Below are 15,087 nucleotides of genomic sequence, written 5' to 3'. Positions count from 1 at the left end.
TCTCTGCTCAAGTCCGGGCTCCGTGTTGTCATCAAGTGCAAAAATGTCATTCCATGCAGCACGGGCCAGCCGCAACACACTCTCATCCAAAATATAGTACTGCATGTATGCCATCTGACTAATGCAGTGTTGCAGGGATTGGTGACAGCACACTCTTTCAATGTCTGTGTCCATCTCCCTGCAATTTCGGCAAGTGCACCAGTGGAGAGCAGCTGGGTCGGGGGTACCTCCAGTAATGACATTATATCAAATAGAATTCCTGGTGTCCTGTTCAAAATCTTCTCCAGCAATTTTTCTTTCTGCCCATGCTCTAGAGAATGTAGTTTTTCCTAAAATAAATAAATCATTAGTTGTTTTATTGCAAAATCAAGTGTATCTGAAATATTACTTGCTTTTCTGGTAATAAACTAACCTTCATTTCATCCATGCGTCGCTCATGCAGCTCCATCATCCTCCTCTGATTTACATGGTCCAGATCCTTAGATTTGGCTCCTTTCCCCCCTGTCTGATATCTCCTCCTTGGAGTTTTGGGCTTTACAGTAGTGCCTATCGCCTTTGCAGCAAACTCCGACGAGGCAGTTGAAGTTGAACCCTGCAATATCATACAATGAACAACTGTTAATATGAAGTTTCAAGCCTACCGTTATGAACAAATAAATAATAGCCTTACCATAGTACACGTATTCGTGCCAAAGAAAAAGAGAAATAAACAAACTAAGTTACGTGTTTGACAAATTGTTTGGGCAATCGTTATGATGGACAACTCTACTCTGATCACCGTCAACATTGTAATGTAATTTAACAATTATTTTGATACTAGATAATCTAAGTAGATAATTTAGATAGGCTAAACTCGGAAATATTTCTTAGTCTCTTGTTTTTCGCCATAATATCACGGATTGCGTTTGGTAACAAGCGTCAGGACAAGCGTCAGTCTGCGTGAAGAACAAGAGCGCGAAAGTGGTGTTTTTTCTTAATATTCAGTTCTCTTGTTGTTTAGTGTATTATTGTCCAGAAAGTAGGGCTATTTTCGAATCTGTGGTTATTTGTACGTTTTTACCTTCAAACAAATCTGTATTTTAATTAGACGCCTGACTACTTTAAATAACAGCCGCGTCTGAGAAGTATAGGCTATTGCAGTTTAAATTTTATAGCACTTAAGTGTAGCTGTCCAACTGGCAGTTTCGATTTTCTCCCATTTTCGGATTATTTGCTTTGCCTGTGTTAATTGCTTGGACTAGCAGCTGTCCTCACTCAGGCGTTTGAAAGCACTATATCTCTGTAGTGTGCACGCTGCCACGGAAGCGTTCAGCTCTCCTCGTGTGAAGACCGACTCAGGTAAAGACCATCGACTCTACCTGCGCGACTCCACCGAGCAAGGACACCGACAAGGCACTTAAGTATCCTATTCTCCCTCTTCCTTTCACACTGGTATAGTATTTCCCTACTAATTATGTGTTTTCAATACATTCCTGTTGTCTCTCGACGACGCTCTCTCATCACGCACAGAAGGCAGCGCAAAACTGCTAATCTGCGTCCCATTCTCTCATCCTCTCACACACCTCTCTCTATTTCTGTGGGTCTATGGAATTGTCAGTCAGCAGTCTACAAAGCTGATTTCATTCCAGCCTTTGCATCTCATTCTACTCTTAATACTTTAGGCTTGACTGAGACCTGGATTCGTCGACTCAGTAACCTCTGCTGCTCTCTCTAACAACTTCTATTTCTCTCACACTCCTCGCCAGTCTGGGAGGGGTGGGGGCACAGGTCTTCTCATTTCTAACAATTGGAAATACTCAACCCTCTCCTCTCTCTGCAATAACTACTCGTTTGAATATCATGCTATTACACTTACAACTCCCAATAAGATCCATATTGTAGTCATATATCGCCCCCCAGGTCAACTGGGAAGCTTTGTAGAGGAGCTGGATGTGCTGCTGTCTGCTTTCCCTGAGGATGGCACCCCACTTGTCGTCTTTGGTGATTTCAACATTCATCTAGAGAAGCCGAATGCAACAGACTTCATCTCTCTCCTAGCCTCATTCGATCTCAAACGGCTCATCACCTTAAGGTACTCACAAATCAGGCAACCAACTAGACCTGGTTTACACACGCAACTGCATCACAGACAACACTTTGGTGAAACCTCTCCATGTTTCTGATCATTTCTTCATTACTTTCAATCTACAACTCACTACCCATGCTCCACCAACCCCCCTACCAGTTACTTTCAGACGAAACCTGCGCTCACTCTCCCCCTCCCATCTCTCCTCTGCTGTGTCATCTTCTCTTCCCTCACACTCACAATTCTCATCTCTGGATGTTAATACCGCAACAGATACTTTATGCTCCACTTTAACTTCTTCTTTAGACAATATCTGCCCTATCTCCTCCAGGCCAGCACGCACTACTCCCTCTAACCCCTGGTTATCCGAGATTCTTCGTGAACACCGGACTAAACTCAGGGCAACTGAGAGGAAATGGCGCCAATCAAAAGACACAACTGACCTTAGTATGTATCAATCTCTGCTCTCTTCCTTTTCTGCTGATGTTCAAGCTGCAAAATATTCTTATTTTCACAACAAGATCAACAGCACCGCTAACACACAAACTCTTTTCAAGACATTCAACTCTCTCCTCTGTCCACCTCCACCACCACCCACCTCCTCTTTAACTGCTGATGATTTTGCTAACTTCTTCACCAACAAAACAACAACTATCAGCAATCAGTTCTCAGCTCCACACACACAGGAACCCAGTCCAACCCCTCCCACTCTCAAACACCTTCTCTCCTCCTTCTCTCCACTAACCGAGGAAGAAGTATCTAAATTTCTCCTCTCCAGTCACCCTACCACCTGCCCTCTAGATCCCATCCCCTCACACCTTCTACAAGCCATCTCTCCCACACTTCTACCAGCACTCACACACATCATCAACTCATCCCTCCACACTGGCACTTTTCCTACAGCATTCAAGCAGGCTCGGGTAACCCCACTGCTTAAGAAACCCACATTAAACACATCACTCTTAGAGAATTACAGACCTGTCTCTCTCCTACCATTCATTGCGAAAACACTTGAACGAGTTGCCTTCAACCAAGTATCATCTTTCCTCTCTCTGACCAACCAACTAGATGTAAACCAATCTGGCTTCAAGAAAGGGCATTCAACCGAGACTGCATTGCTGTCAGTCACAGAAGCCCTACGGATCGCAAAAGCTGCCTCCAAATCATCAGTTCTCGTTCTCCTGGATCTGTCTGCTGCCTTCGACACTGTGAATCATCAGATCCTCCTGTCCACCCTCTCATCACTGGGCATCACAGGAACTCCTCTCCACTGGTTTGAGTCCTATCTCACAGGTAGGTCCTTCAGGGTCGCATGGAGAGGTGAGGTATCCAAAGCACATCAACTGACTACAGGGGTTCCTCAGGGTTCAGTTCTTGGACCGCTCCTCTTCTCCATTTACACCACATCACTGGGACCCATCATACAGGCACATGGCTTCTCTTACCACTGCTATGCTGATGACACCCAGCTCTACCTCTCATTTCAACCTGATGATCCCACAGTAGCTGCACGTACCTCAAGCTGCCTGGCGGACATCTCGGCATGGATGAAGGAACATCACCTGCAGCTCAACCTGGCAAAGACTGAGCTTCTCGTCCTCCCTGCCAATCCGTCTCTACAGCACGACTTCACTATCCAGCTAGATTCAACTTGAATCACCCCATCAAGGTCGGTCAGAAACCTTGGAGTAACATTTGATGAGCATCTGACCTTCACAGACCACATCACAAAGACAGCTCGATCATGCAGGTTTGCACTGCACAACATCAGGAAGATCAGACCCTTCCTAACTGAGCATGCAACACAACTTCTCGCCCAGGCCTTGGTTATCTCTAGGCTGGATTACTGCAATGCTCTTCTGGCCGGTCTTCCATCATGTGCAACAAAACCTCTACAAATGATCCAGAATGCTGCAGCCCGTCTTGTCTTCAACGAGCCTAAAAGGGCCCACGTCACTCCTCTGTTCATCTCTCTGCACTGGCTATCACTCGCTGCTCGCATCAAGTTCAAGGCATTGACGCTTGCTTACAGATCGACCACAGGCTCAGCTCTCTCCTACTTTCACTCGCTCCTACGAGTCTACATCCCTACCAGAAGCCTGCGATCGGTCAATGAGCGACGACTCGTGGTACCATCACAGAGAGCTACAAAATACTCTCCAGAACATTCTCAATCACGGTTCCTTGCTGGTGGAATGATCTCCCTACCCTCGTCCGGGATGCAGAATCCCTGACCACATTCAAAAGACAACTGAAAACTCATCTCTTCCGTGAGCACTTGACATAAAAACAAAAAACAAACAAAAAAAAACCTCTCTTTAACCCTCCCTTGTTTTTGGCTTATGCTACTCTGAGCAATGTCAGAACTTTGTATTTTGAGAACTTCTTGCTTTATTTTTGCCTCTTCACGATGACTCGCTTGCTGTAGTCCTCAGTTGTAAGTCGCTTTGGATAAAAGCGTCTGCTAAATGACTAAATGTAAATGTAACACAATACAAATATACAGTAACTCAACATTTATATGATATCATTCTAAGTATCATACATACCTCAGTGGACATGGCTCTGTGCGTTCGCCGGCGGCTTCTCTGAAAACAAATGCACGTGACCAGAGGGAGAAGATGGGAGGGGGAAAGTTGCCAATGGTTTTACGACAGTTTTCTCAAATATCTATTCCGAAACTGTAGGGGGAGCTCTAAAAAGAAACCTGCGAGAAAACAGCGAAGAAATTTCCAAACCTACTGAGTGCTGCTTTAAATCCGATCGGTCAAAACACTTCAGGAGGAGGTCTGGGCCACATTCCAGACAAAACTGGACAAGTGTAAATGCATCTTGTTAAATGCATCTTCCCGGAGGCATCTTGTTGGCCTCCGGGAAGACAGCAGGCTGTGCGAGGGACGGTGGACGCCTCCTTCCTCCTCTTTCTCCGTTTAGCGTGGTAAGGTGGTGGTATCGAGCTTACCACCTCTGGGGGTGCTACCGTCTCTTGTAAGGGCATGGCGGCCATCCTGACAGGAGACACCGGCCCTCCTCTCCCTCCATTTGTGATGGTGAGGAGGTGACGTCCAGCTTACCGCCTCTGGGGGCGCTGCAGCGTCTTCGGCCACCTCTCGGGGGGCTACAGTCTCTTGCAAGGGCACGGCAGCCATCTTGCCTGGAGAGACGGACGTCGCTGGTGTTGCCCATTGGCTACGATGATGTAAATATTTATTAAAAAAAAAAAATCCAGGATTTCAAGCCCCTTCATCTCCCACCGAGGCAAAGGGTCATCAAGGCAATTATTGAAAAGATCCTTGAGTGTTGCATCATTATAACCCATGCCCGTTGAGAGAGAGAAAAATGTCTGGCGCAGACAACCCACTCTGGCCCTGCTGACATAGGGCCAGTGGTGTAGTCTAGTTTTTTGTAGTGAGTATACTGTGACCCCCCCCCCCCCTCATCACCCCATAAGCACCACCACACTCACTAATGCATACAGTAGCAACGACATGTAATTGAGAGCATTATGAGACTAAGTGTTATCAACATGTCAGTTTATTATAAGCAACACAAGACTTTAACAGCCAATGACATTTACAGCTGAGGAGACTGGACTGATTTTCTACATTTAGCCTTAGATGTTATATGAATATGGTCCCTGAAGCACAGGTTTTATCAGCTGACAATAAAAAAAATAAAAAAATAAACATTATAGGCACAAATACAAATTTACTTTTAGAAATGGTGCTTTTGAAAGAAAATTGTGTTATTGTTTTGGCAAGTTTACTGTTTAAATTAAAACATGTATGAAAACTTGTGTGATATTCCTTTTTAAAATAAGTTAATAGATTTCATTATTATTATTATTATTTTACAGTACATTTTACTGAGCAATTTCTTTCATAATTTCTTTGAGTTTATACCAAACTTTTATTTTGACAGGTTGTCGTAAAGACATTACAGTTTCTGTGTGTTAGTGTGTATGATACGAATGAATGGCGATAGTTTTATCAAATGAAATGGTGAAATTCTCATGAAGTGACTCTCATAGCAGCTCTGTGATGAAGTTCACGTGTAGCCTACATCATGTCCTCATAGGCTACATAGCTACAGTGAAGCGCTGACACAAGCACGCGCTTGCTTCAGTGTGTGTGTGTAACGTTAGTAGAGCACACATTGAGCGCTCATTCCCAGAGACGCGTTGAACAACTGCAGTCTCTTTGAGTTTTTAATATTCACGCGATTTGATCTGTGTCCATTGCAAACACAGACGCGGTGAATTTATGAATGAAAGTGTGAAAGTTCTGTCACAAAACGAAGTTGTTACGTTTCCTCGCGCTTTTTTTAGTGGGTATACGGAAATACTTGGCATTTCCTAGTGGGTATACGGCGTATACCTGCGTATCACGTAGACTACACCACTGCATAGGGCCATTCAATTTCGGTCTTCTAAAAGCACTTCATCGAGTTTTCCTTCGGGTGAACAGGTTTGTTATTTCAAATAAACTGCAACTTGACACAACGAACAAAACAAATGTTAGATTCTTTATCGAATTTCTAGGTTACAAAAAGTAAAATGTACAACCTTATTTTTAGCGCCTACTATACTTTACTAAATAGCTGCTATTCATCAAAGAGCCTGTTTAACTTTAAACTATAAATGTTCAACTGTCTATATAATAAAGTATACAACCAAGCAATGAAAAAAAAGCTTGTAATTAAAGGTATAGTGGAAGATTTTATTTTTCCGGGTGGATCATCAAGACTATTGGTCCTCCTGGTTGTCAATCATTCTGGTGATGTTTACGTAAGGCCGTCGTACGTGCTCGTCCCTTTCAAAATGTCGGAGGGTCGCAAGAGAAAAAGTGTCTACGAATTGTATGACAGGAAGAGAAAGGCCTCTGAAGAAAGAAACAAGACCAGAGTGTTTTTGGGAGAATATTTCACACGCTGGCTTGTGCTAAAAGCACAGGTTGGGCTTCCCACTGATGCCTCAGTCGCAAAGTTTCTACTCGACAGGTAAAGTTTGGCATGCTATTTGGAGAAATCCATTTAAAATCACTGCTAGTAAAAGTTAATGTAAGCTATGATTAGCGATGCTAGCCCTGGCACAAGTCACGCACCGCGCAGACACGGTAAACATCTCAATTTGTCTGAAGTAGCCTTATGACCAAATGGTAAAAGGTATCACGCTAAAATGTTATAAAACCTTTTGTGTTCATTTTTGATAATTCCAATGTGTTCACCATAGTATTTATTACACAAATGCAACAAGCTACTTCTCCATTGCAGATCATGTCTTGAGTCCTCACTCAATCGATCAGTATAGTAAGTAAATAAAACACGGAAGGGCATTTGACATTTTGAAAAAGTGCAAATCTTTTTGAAAGTAGGCTTGTATGACTTGCACGAGGAGAACTGGGCTCGTGCATGCTCTCTCGTGCACACGTTTAGCCTAATAGGCGTTCACTCTCGGGAGCAGGTGTTGCGCATGTGCATTTTTTTCAAAAAGTGGAGAGGGCGTTTCTTTTCTAAAATTCGGGAAAATCTTCCACTATACCTTTTAAGACTGTAACATTGACTTACCTGTCGAGAAGAAAGCAGGCAACTTCAGTGTCTCTTTTGAAATCTTTCTCCTGCATTAGCTCTTTCCACCTGGAAAAAGCTATCCCGACATTAACTCTTGTTTTTTTTTTATCTCCGGTCACGTTTCCTTTTACGGTCTATTTTGGACTTTTTTGGCGATGAGGATTTCTTCTCCTGTGGCTTGGCATATGTATGGTCCTCCATTATAAATAACAGTGCAATGCAGCCTTTTAAACTTGCCGGGGCAGTTTCAAGCGCCTCTCATTGCTCTGCTCCTCCGTTTCTGCTGGTTTCAATCACGTGACGCTGGCTCTGAACGAAAACGCGTTGTGGAAACGCGTTGGCCTAGTACTTTTTGTCCCTCTCTGCTATTATAGTTTTTCAAGATGGCGGAACTACATGGAAGCCCCCATGGACCTACCTGTCCCATGTATATAAAGATAATACATTCTTCGTTTTACGAGGATAAGTCAAATCACTGGCAGAGGTATTTGTACACCATTGAGGACATAGTTATGAATAAAAATATTGATTTTAGATAATAAAATTCCTTAAAAAACTACACATTGTCCCTTTAAGCAAGGACTCCATGACAATCACAGATATAGACGGTATACATAGACAGGTACAAACAATGTGAGTGAGAACAGCTGTGTGCAATGATCAGTGATGAGTTCAGACAAAGGATATGGGAAATGCAGTTCATGATGAGGTGGTGACGGTATGGGGAAGAGACATCTAGTGGACACCCAGGGAACACCAACCAGACACTGTGACAGTAAGGGCAGATGTAACCGAGGACGCTTGTTATTCCATCTTGTAAATGCATTCTTGAGTGTAACAACGAAGGTCGCTGAAAGGGGAAGTGGAATTTGGAATGTGGAATGTGGAAGTGGAATGCATTCTTTGTGGAATGTCCTTTACTGCGGGAAAAAGCCTGGATATCTCTATTAGCTGAAAAGTACTAGTCCCTGCAGGGTGAAAAAAAAAACAAAAAAAAAAAAACAATAAAAACTTAATTGTAATTTAATACATAATAATAGATTTAATTTGTTAAAATAATATGTATTATTCTACCATCATTCATTAACCACTTATATTGGCATAGCCATTACATATTATTTAAAACAGTAATATCCTACACTAAACCTAAACTAATCTTGACTATATGTCATTTGAAAGCTTACAATCTCTAGTTTGGTGATATTCGGTGACTGATTTTTAAAATACATCACAGAGGAGCCGTAATTTATCAATTTGCAACAAAAATAATAAATTGCCAACAGAGCTGACCACATGTGTAAATTTAAAAAAAAATTCACATCGGGTCAAAAAATGGCTTCTTTTAAAACAAACATGTTTACATAATGTATTGTAATTGATATGTATGTGAGATTGTATTTGTAAATGTTGTGGAATGAATGAAGGGTGTGATCATTGTTGTGCTGTTTTTGGGATAAATGTATTATTAACATGTTTATTTAATTTGATTGATTGAAATTTATTTTGAAATGTGATGAACATGAAAAATCATAAAAGAATGGTAGAAACCTCAAAAGATAGCATCCATTCAATTGTTTTAGAAAAAAAGGTCTGACATTTTTTTAAATATAAAGAAAAAAATAATAGATTCACTATTTGTGATGTGTCAGCGAGCTATAATGCACATAAGTGTTCTTTTTGAGTTTCTTAGAGGCTGAATTCATTTCAAAATCTGCCAAACTTCCAATACTACTTCTGAATAGGATGTCTACTTCATAAATTGTATGAAAATTGTAAAAATAATGGTTCAGATCACTCAAACAACATATGGAAATGGAGGTGCCCTTATATGGGCAGTAATGTCAACTAGTGGAAAAGTTTGGTACTGCGCCCAAACACAATCTCACTGAAAGCTTATTTTTGGAGATATCAACCTAAAATTTGAAACACAACTTGTTCAGATTTTTGGCTTTGGGTTTTTTGCATTTTTAGAGTCCACTAGGTTTTGAAAATATATATTTTATATAAAATATGAATAATTAAATATTTAACATTGTACATTTTCATAAACTCAAACTTTTCTGTTTAACTTTCTTAATTTATTTCACTTCTGCTACAATCTGCCAAATGTCTTCTTTAAAAAAAGATCAATCTTACATCTATATTCCAAAGCATTCTTGAATTACAACCATTTAAGTTCGAAATGTGCATTTTCATGTCTATTAAAAAAAGGGGGTGTCGCTTAAGGGGTTAAAAAGCATAATATCATCATAATTATGAACACATAAGTTGACAACACTTCATTTTTTATTTTAATTAAACAACACAATATGTATAATAAAATGATTTATTCATTAAAATGCATAATATCCGCTTCACATATATGCATACATGCAGTTAAAATAGTCATTACAATTCAAGTCTTATAATAATTGGTAAAACCTGAAAGTCAAAGAAAGAAAAGTATTGTTTAGTGTAAAGCATGTTGAAGATTAGCGTACAGGCTGTTGATTCATTAAATGATCAGGTGTTTCCTCACAAAGTGGTTTATTCGGTGTAGTAAAGCCTCTTCTCCATTGACATACATTCATTAAAAACGGCCTTTGCTCTCCTTTCCTGTGTACCAGCCAAGCCAAGCCATATTCAAGTTTAGTTCTTTAACTTGACGTTTTGTTTAAGTTCTTTTCATGTCAATAAAACGGCACTTGGGTTCTTCAAACTTGCCGTCAGTGGATTTACATATTTTAACTTAAAAGCTTAGAATGACAGCACTGAAGAGAAAGGCAATAAGAAAACCCATGCATAACCAAAAACAAATATTGAATCTTAAATGAAAATAAAAATCACAACATTTGTTGAATTAATAAAGTCTAAAATAAAGCATAATGTATTTATAGGTTTAAGTTTAAACTATTTTTTTTTTTTTTTTTTGGTCTTCATGATTTAGTAGTAAAATGTTACAAAAGGTAATTAATACCTCTTTGACTACATGACTGAACATGTCACGGACGCTTCTGAACCCAGAACAGATACACCCATTTTTGGACCAAATGTGATTCCAGTTCCCAGGAATTTGACCTCCACCCCGTCCACACCCACAGATGCACCCGTGTCAAATCCAAGTCCCGCTTTCACAGCAAGTGGACCGGCTTTAGCTGATGCACTGGCGACTTCAGCTCGAGCCATTACTCCAGTTTTAATCACACTGGCTTCAGCCTTAAAACCAGCGTTGGGGCCTTTGGCTTCTACCTCAAGTACACTGATTTCTGCACTAGCTCGTCCAACTCCTGCCTCTGCACTGTATCCAGCCTTGGGGATTCTCTTTCCTGGTTTGTTCTCAAAAGATGACGAATATGCTCCTTGTCCAGCATAAAAGCCTTCTGCTTTGGCCCCTGCTGGTCTGTCATATGTGTCAATCATGCCAATGACTCCACTTAAAGATGTTTCTTGTGCTCTTGACCTTTTTATAGTAATCTCATCGATTTCATTTATGCCTCTGTTCTGCCGCTGTTTGGTAGAAGGTATTTCATGTTCAAAATCTGCAAATGAAACAGATGAGCTTTACCGCAGTGCAAATAGACACATATGTTTAAAAAACCTACAAGCTCTTATATAAATGTACGCCATTTTACACTGAACATTAGAACATTGAGTGTGGCAAGTTGGTTTTACTCAACCTTGCAAGCTATATATTTATATATTTGCAGGGCTCGCAAAATCGCCCGCCCGACGTCCCGGGGCTATTGTGTTTTCCAGTCGGGCTACCAAAATGCATAACCGGCCTGCCCGACGGGCTATCTGAAATAGTGTTCGCTTCAGTCTTGTTATAATCAGATTCAGCGCGTTCTTCATCTTCAATCCGCAGTGGCGCCGAACAGAGCGCACGTCAGAAACAGAGGACAGGGTGTGTGTGTGTGTGTGTGTGTGTGTGTGTGTGTATGGATCTGAGCCTCATTGGTCTGTCACTGCTCGTCAATGTCAGAATATTAGAGATTACCAATCAAATCAAAGTAGGCGGGATTTATATTCAAAGAAGCGGCTGAGCGCGAATTTGAGCAGAGCGACTCGACGCTTCAGTTTACGGTCAAGTGCGATAAGATGTAAGTAGCTAAACTAAATATTTCATTTTTTTTTTTTAGGTCATGAATGTTAAACAAATGACAAATTATCAGGCAAACGAATTTACTTGTCTAATTTCGCCATTTTGAACTGAAAATAGGCCTTTGTAACGTGACTCGTGGAATGTAATTAGTTTACTGTCATTGTTAGGGGACGAGAAACAAAGCCGTTTTCATCTTGTTAGGCACAATATTAATAACGAATGTGTACATGTTGAGAATTAATATAGTACAATTTGTAGCCTTCAGTAAATTTAAAAAGTTTAGCTTTAGGAGGGGAAGAGACAGGGCAAGATGAGGAGACTGAGAGAAAAAGAAAGAGTGATGGATAAGAAGTGAGAGCAGGTATTGACAAATACTGCCCGCTGACATGGTTTTCAAGCTATTTCTTATCCTTTTTTTGGCCTTCAAACGTCTTGAAATGCACATATCAGAGAAATAAAAAATTTGAACCCCCTAACCTTACATTTAGGACTTATTTGATTATAAAGCCCTGTCTACGGCCCTGTTTTAAGATCAATAATGAATGTGTACATATTGTGAATAAATTTAATAAACTTAGTTAGGCTACCTAGCTTTCCTAGTAGCTTTCAGTAAATGTCAAAAACTTGTCTGAGAAAATGATTCATAAATCAACCTATCAACTGACCCCAAGTTTACTTTCGTCATTGACAGACAAAAAAGAAAAGCCTGCCTATCAGTCAAAGCTCAGCTTTAGGACGGGAAGAGCCAGAGCAAGAGAAAAACAAAGAGAAAAAGAGTGATGCTGATGAGGAGAGAAAAATAATCAGCTGTGTGACATGGTTTTAAAGCTATTGTTGTCCAATTTTTTTGGCATTCAAAACATCTTAAAATGCACATATGTAGATCAGAGAAATCTAAATTTTCTCGGGCCCCCGAGAAGATTATTGCAGATTGGCCCCCGAACACCCCTAACTAGTCTACCTCACATTTGGGACCTCAGTGATGATAAAACCCTGCCATCTGCATGTATGAAACTAGTTAATTGTGAGCGTTAGACCCTAACCCAAAGTGTTACTTTTTTATTTATTTTTTATCATACCCTCATTGGGGTCTGAGCCACAGACAGATTCATGTTCCATACTGGTCACACACATTTCAATTCAGAGAACCAGATGTATATTTGTATTGATGATTCTAATTTGATTATTTTATATCCAATTGTTGATATTTGTGTTTTGAAAAAGTTTTTGATTCATGTTTTGACTCCTAACCAATTTTCTACATTAAAATTTGTCTTTTTATGTGGGCTAGTAAAATTCATTTCGGGCTACCAAAATCTGAAGAGTGCCTGCCCGAAGGGCTACCAGCGATTTAGAAATTTTGCGAGCCCTGATTTGGTGTGATTCAGTTTGAGATTTGGTTTGCCTGCATCTTCATACTGTGTTAGTAATAATATATTTTTAGATAATACATTTTTCAGACGCATATTTCAGATTTTTTCTAAATATGACAGCAATGGCCTGTTTCATTGAGTGTTTAGGAATATTCAGAAACGCATATAACAAACTACATTGAGAAAATTAAGAAGTAAATAAATACACAAAATAAAATACACAAATTAACAAATAAATATTGTAAATGTAAGTAAATATAGACCACTATTGCAATACACTTACCATTTTCACTATGTTCATGTTTGTTATTGGGCATGTCACAGTCTTCATCTGCAAAATAAAATAAATTAGCTTTATGCAGTGCAAACAGACACAGATATTTAGAAAAACAACAAGCTTTATATTAAAAAGCCCTTACCGCTTTCATCGTGTCTGTGGTGGCTTAGTTGTAGTTTTCCAGACATGTTTGTGTGCCACAAGTTCTCAATCTCAGTCTCTTTGGTGGAGTGTTGTTGTGTCTCGCTCAGTAACGCTACTCCATATTTATGTAATTGTGGGTAGAGCAACTGAAAGTGAATCCCAGAAGTGAGAAGTCCTACAGTAAGTTTAAAAGAAAAGCCCCACTATTTGGAAGCTTTATTTTTAGTGTGTGTTTGCAGAAGTGGACCTGAAGGGCCCGTTCATCTCGAATCTTCAGCTTTGCTTTTATTTATTGTATGGATGTTTAGTCTCTCTGCGTCAGTAGAGGATTTCTGGAAATGTACCAGTAAACAGCAGTTTTAATCAGTCATTGAAATTTTCTGGCATGAGAAGTTGCACACATTTCCAGTAAATTACCATTTTGATGCTACGGTATGTGAAGTTACATCCATCCATCCATTTATTCTCTACAACGCTTCTCTTTGCACTCTGTGCTAGTTCTTTACAAACTATGTATGTGCTAGAAATAATGAATAAATATTTTTTTCTAAATATATTTATTGACATTTGTTTGAACATTAAACCAAATCAAATAAAGCAAACAAATTAATGAATATGAAAAAAATAAATAATAATAATAAACACATTACAGGACATCTATAACATAAAATACAATACGAAATATACATTTTGATACATCACAGTTCACAGCCTTTCATTGTGTGATTTAACCTTGCTACTTTAGAGTTATTAGTTATTTCCAACAAAAAAGAGGTGATCGGTAACCTTGCTACTTTACTTTTACCAGAGTCCCAGAGGGTATAGATCAATCATCCCATGTTGTCTGATCCGCTTGGTTACAGTATTGCAAAAAGGGAGTCCAAATTATCTAAAAGTCTTTGAGTTTCCCTTTAACTATGTCAGGTCATTTCTTTAAACCATTGATTAGGGAAAGGTCCTTGAGTCTCCTTCCATTTTAAAGCAAAAGCACGCTTGGCCTGAACCAAACTAAAATCAATTACATTGACCTCCAAATGTAAATATGAAATAGCCAAAATTTGGGCACAAGAGGGAGATTTTCTTTCTTTCTTCAATTTACCAATCTTAAGAACATATTATTATATAATATATATTTGTAAATATATATACAAAAAGTAATGGTCATACAAAAATATCACATTTTCTCATCAGCTGTTGGAATGACAATATTATACCTTCCTCATATAAATATTTTACTTGACTTAACCCATTATATCCAATTTTTAAATCCCTTATCACTAGGCACAACATTTTCTCCAGTTTTTTCCAGGTAGTTTTTTTGAGAATTTTAATTGAAGAAGAGTAAAGATACATCTGTAATAGAATTATAATTATGATTTTTTTTCTATACAGGTGAAACTCGAAAAATTTGAATATTGTGCAAAAGTTATAATTTTGATGGATTACAGTTTATGAAAACCCCAAATTCAAAATCTCATAAAATTTTAATATTACATGAAATCAATAAAAAAAGGATTTTAAATACAGAAATATCAGCCCTCTAAAAAGTATAATCATGCATATATATATAGTTATACCA

At 39.3% G+C, this 15,087-nt stretch overlaps 2 protein-coding genes across 2 annotated transcripts in view; one reads left to right on the top strand and one right to left on the bottom strand.

The window, feature by feature from the left end:
* Positions 1–15,087, top strand: part of LOC306999845 (uncharacterized protein) — a 134,067-nt gene that overhangs the window by 69,029 nt on the left and 49,951 nt on the right. The gene's annotated exons all lie outside the window — the stretch shown is intronic.
* On the bottom strand, positions 9,904–13,941 carry LOC306999894 (uncharacterized protein). The gene is made up of 3 exons (XM_079614998.1): positions 13,507–13,941; positions 13,371–13,418; positions 9,904–11,151 (listed from the first exon to the last, which is right to left on the bottom strand). The coding sequence occupies exons 1-3, from the start codon at positions 13,550–13,552 to the stop codon at positions 10,598–10,600; spliced, it is 648 nt and encodes a 215-aa protein (XP_079471124.1). The 5' UTR covers positions 13,553–13,941; the 3' UTR covers positions 9,904–10,597.

This window comes from Phoxinus phoxinus, assembly GCF_949152265.1.
Source record: "Phoxinus phoxinus genome assembly, chromosome: 1".
Classification (NCBI taxonomy): Eukaryota; Metazoa; Chordata; class Actinopteri; order Cypriniformes; family Leuciscidae; genus Phoxinus; species Phoxinus phoxinus.
The sequence above is the reverse complement of the archived record's forward strand: the minus strand, read 5'-3'. Positions and strand labels throughout refer to the sequence as shown.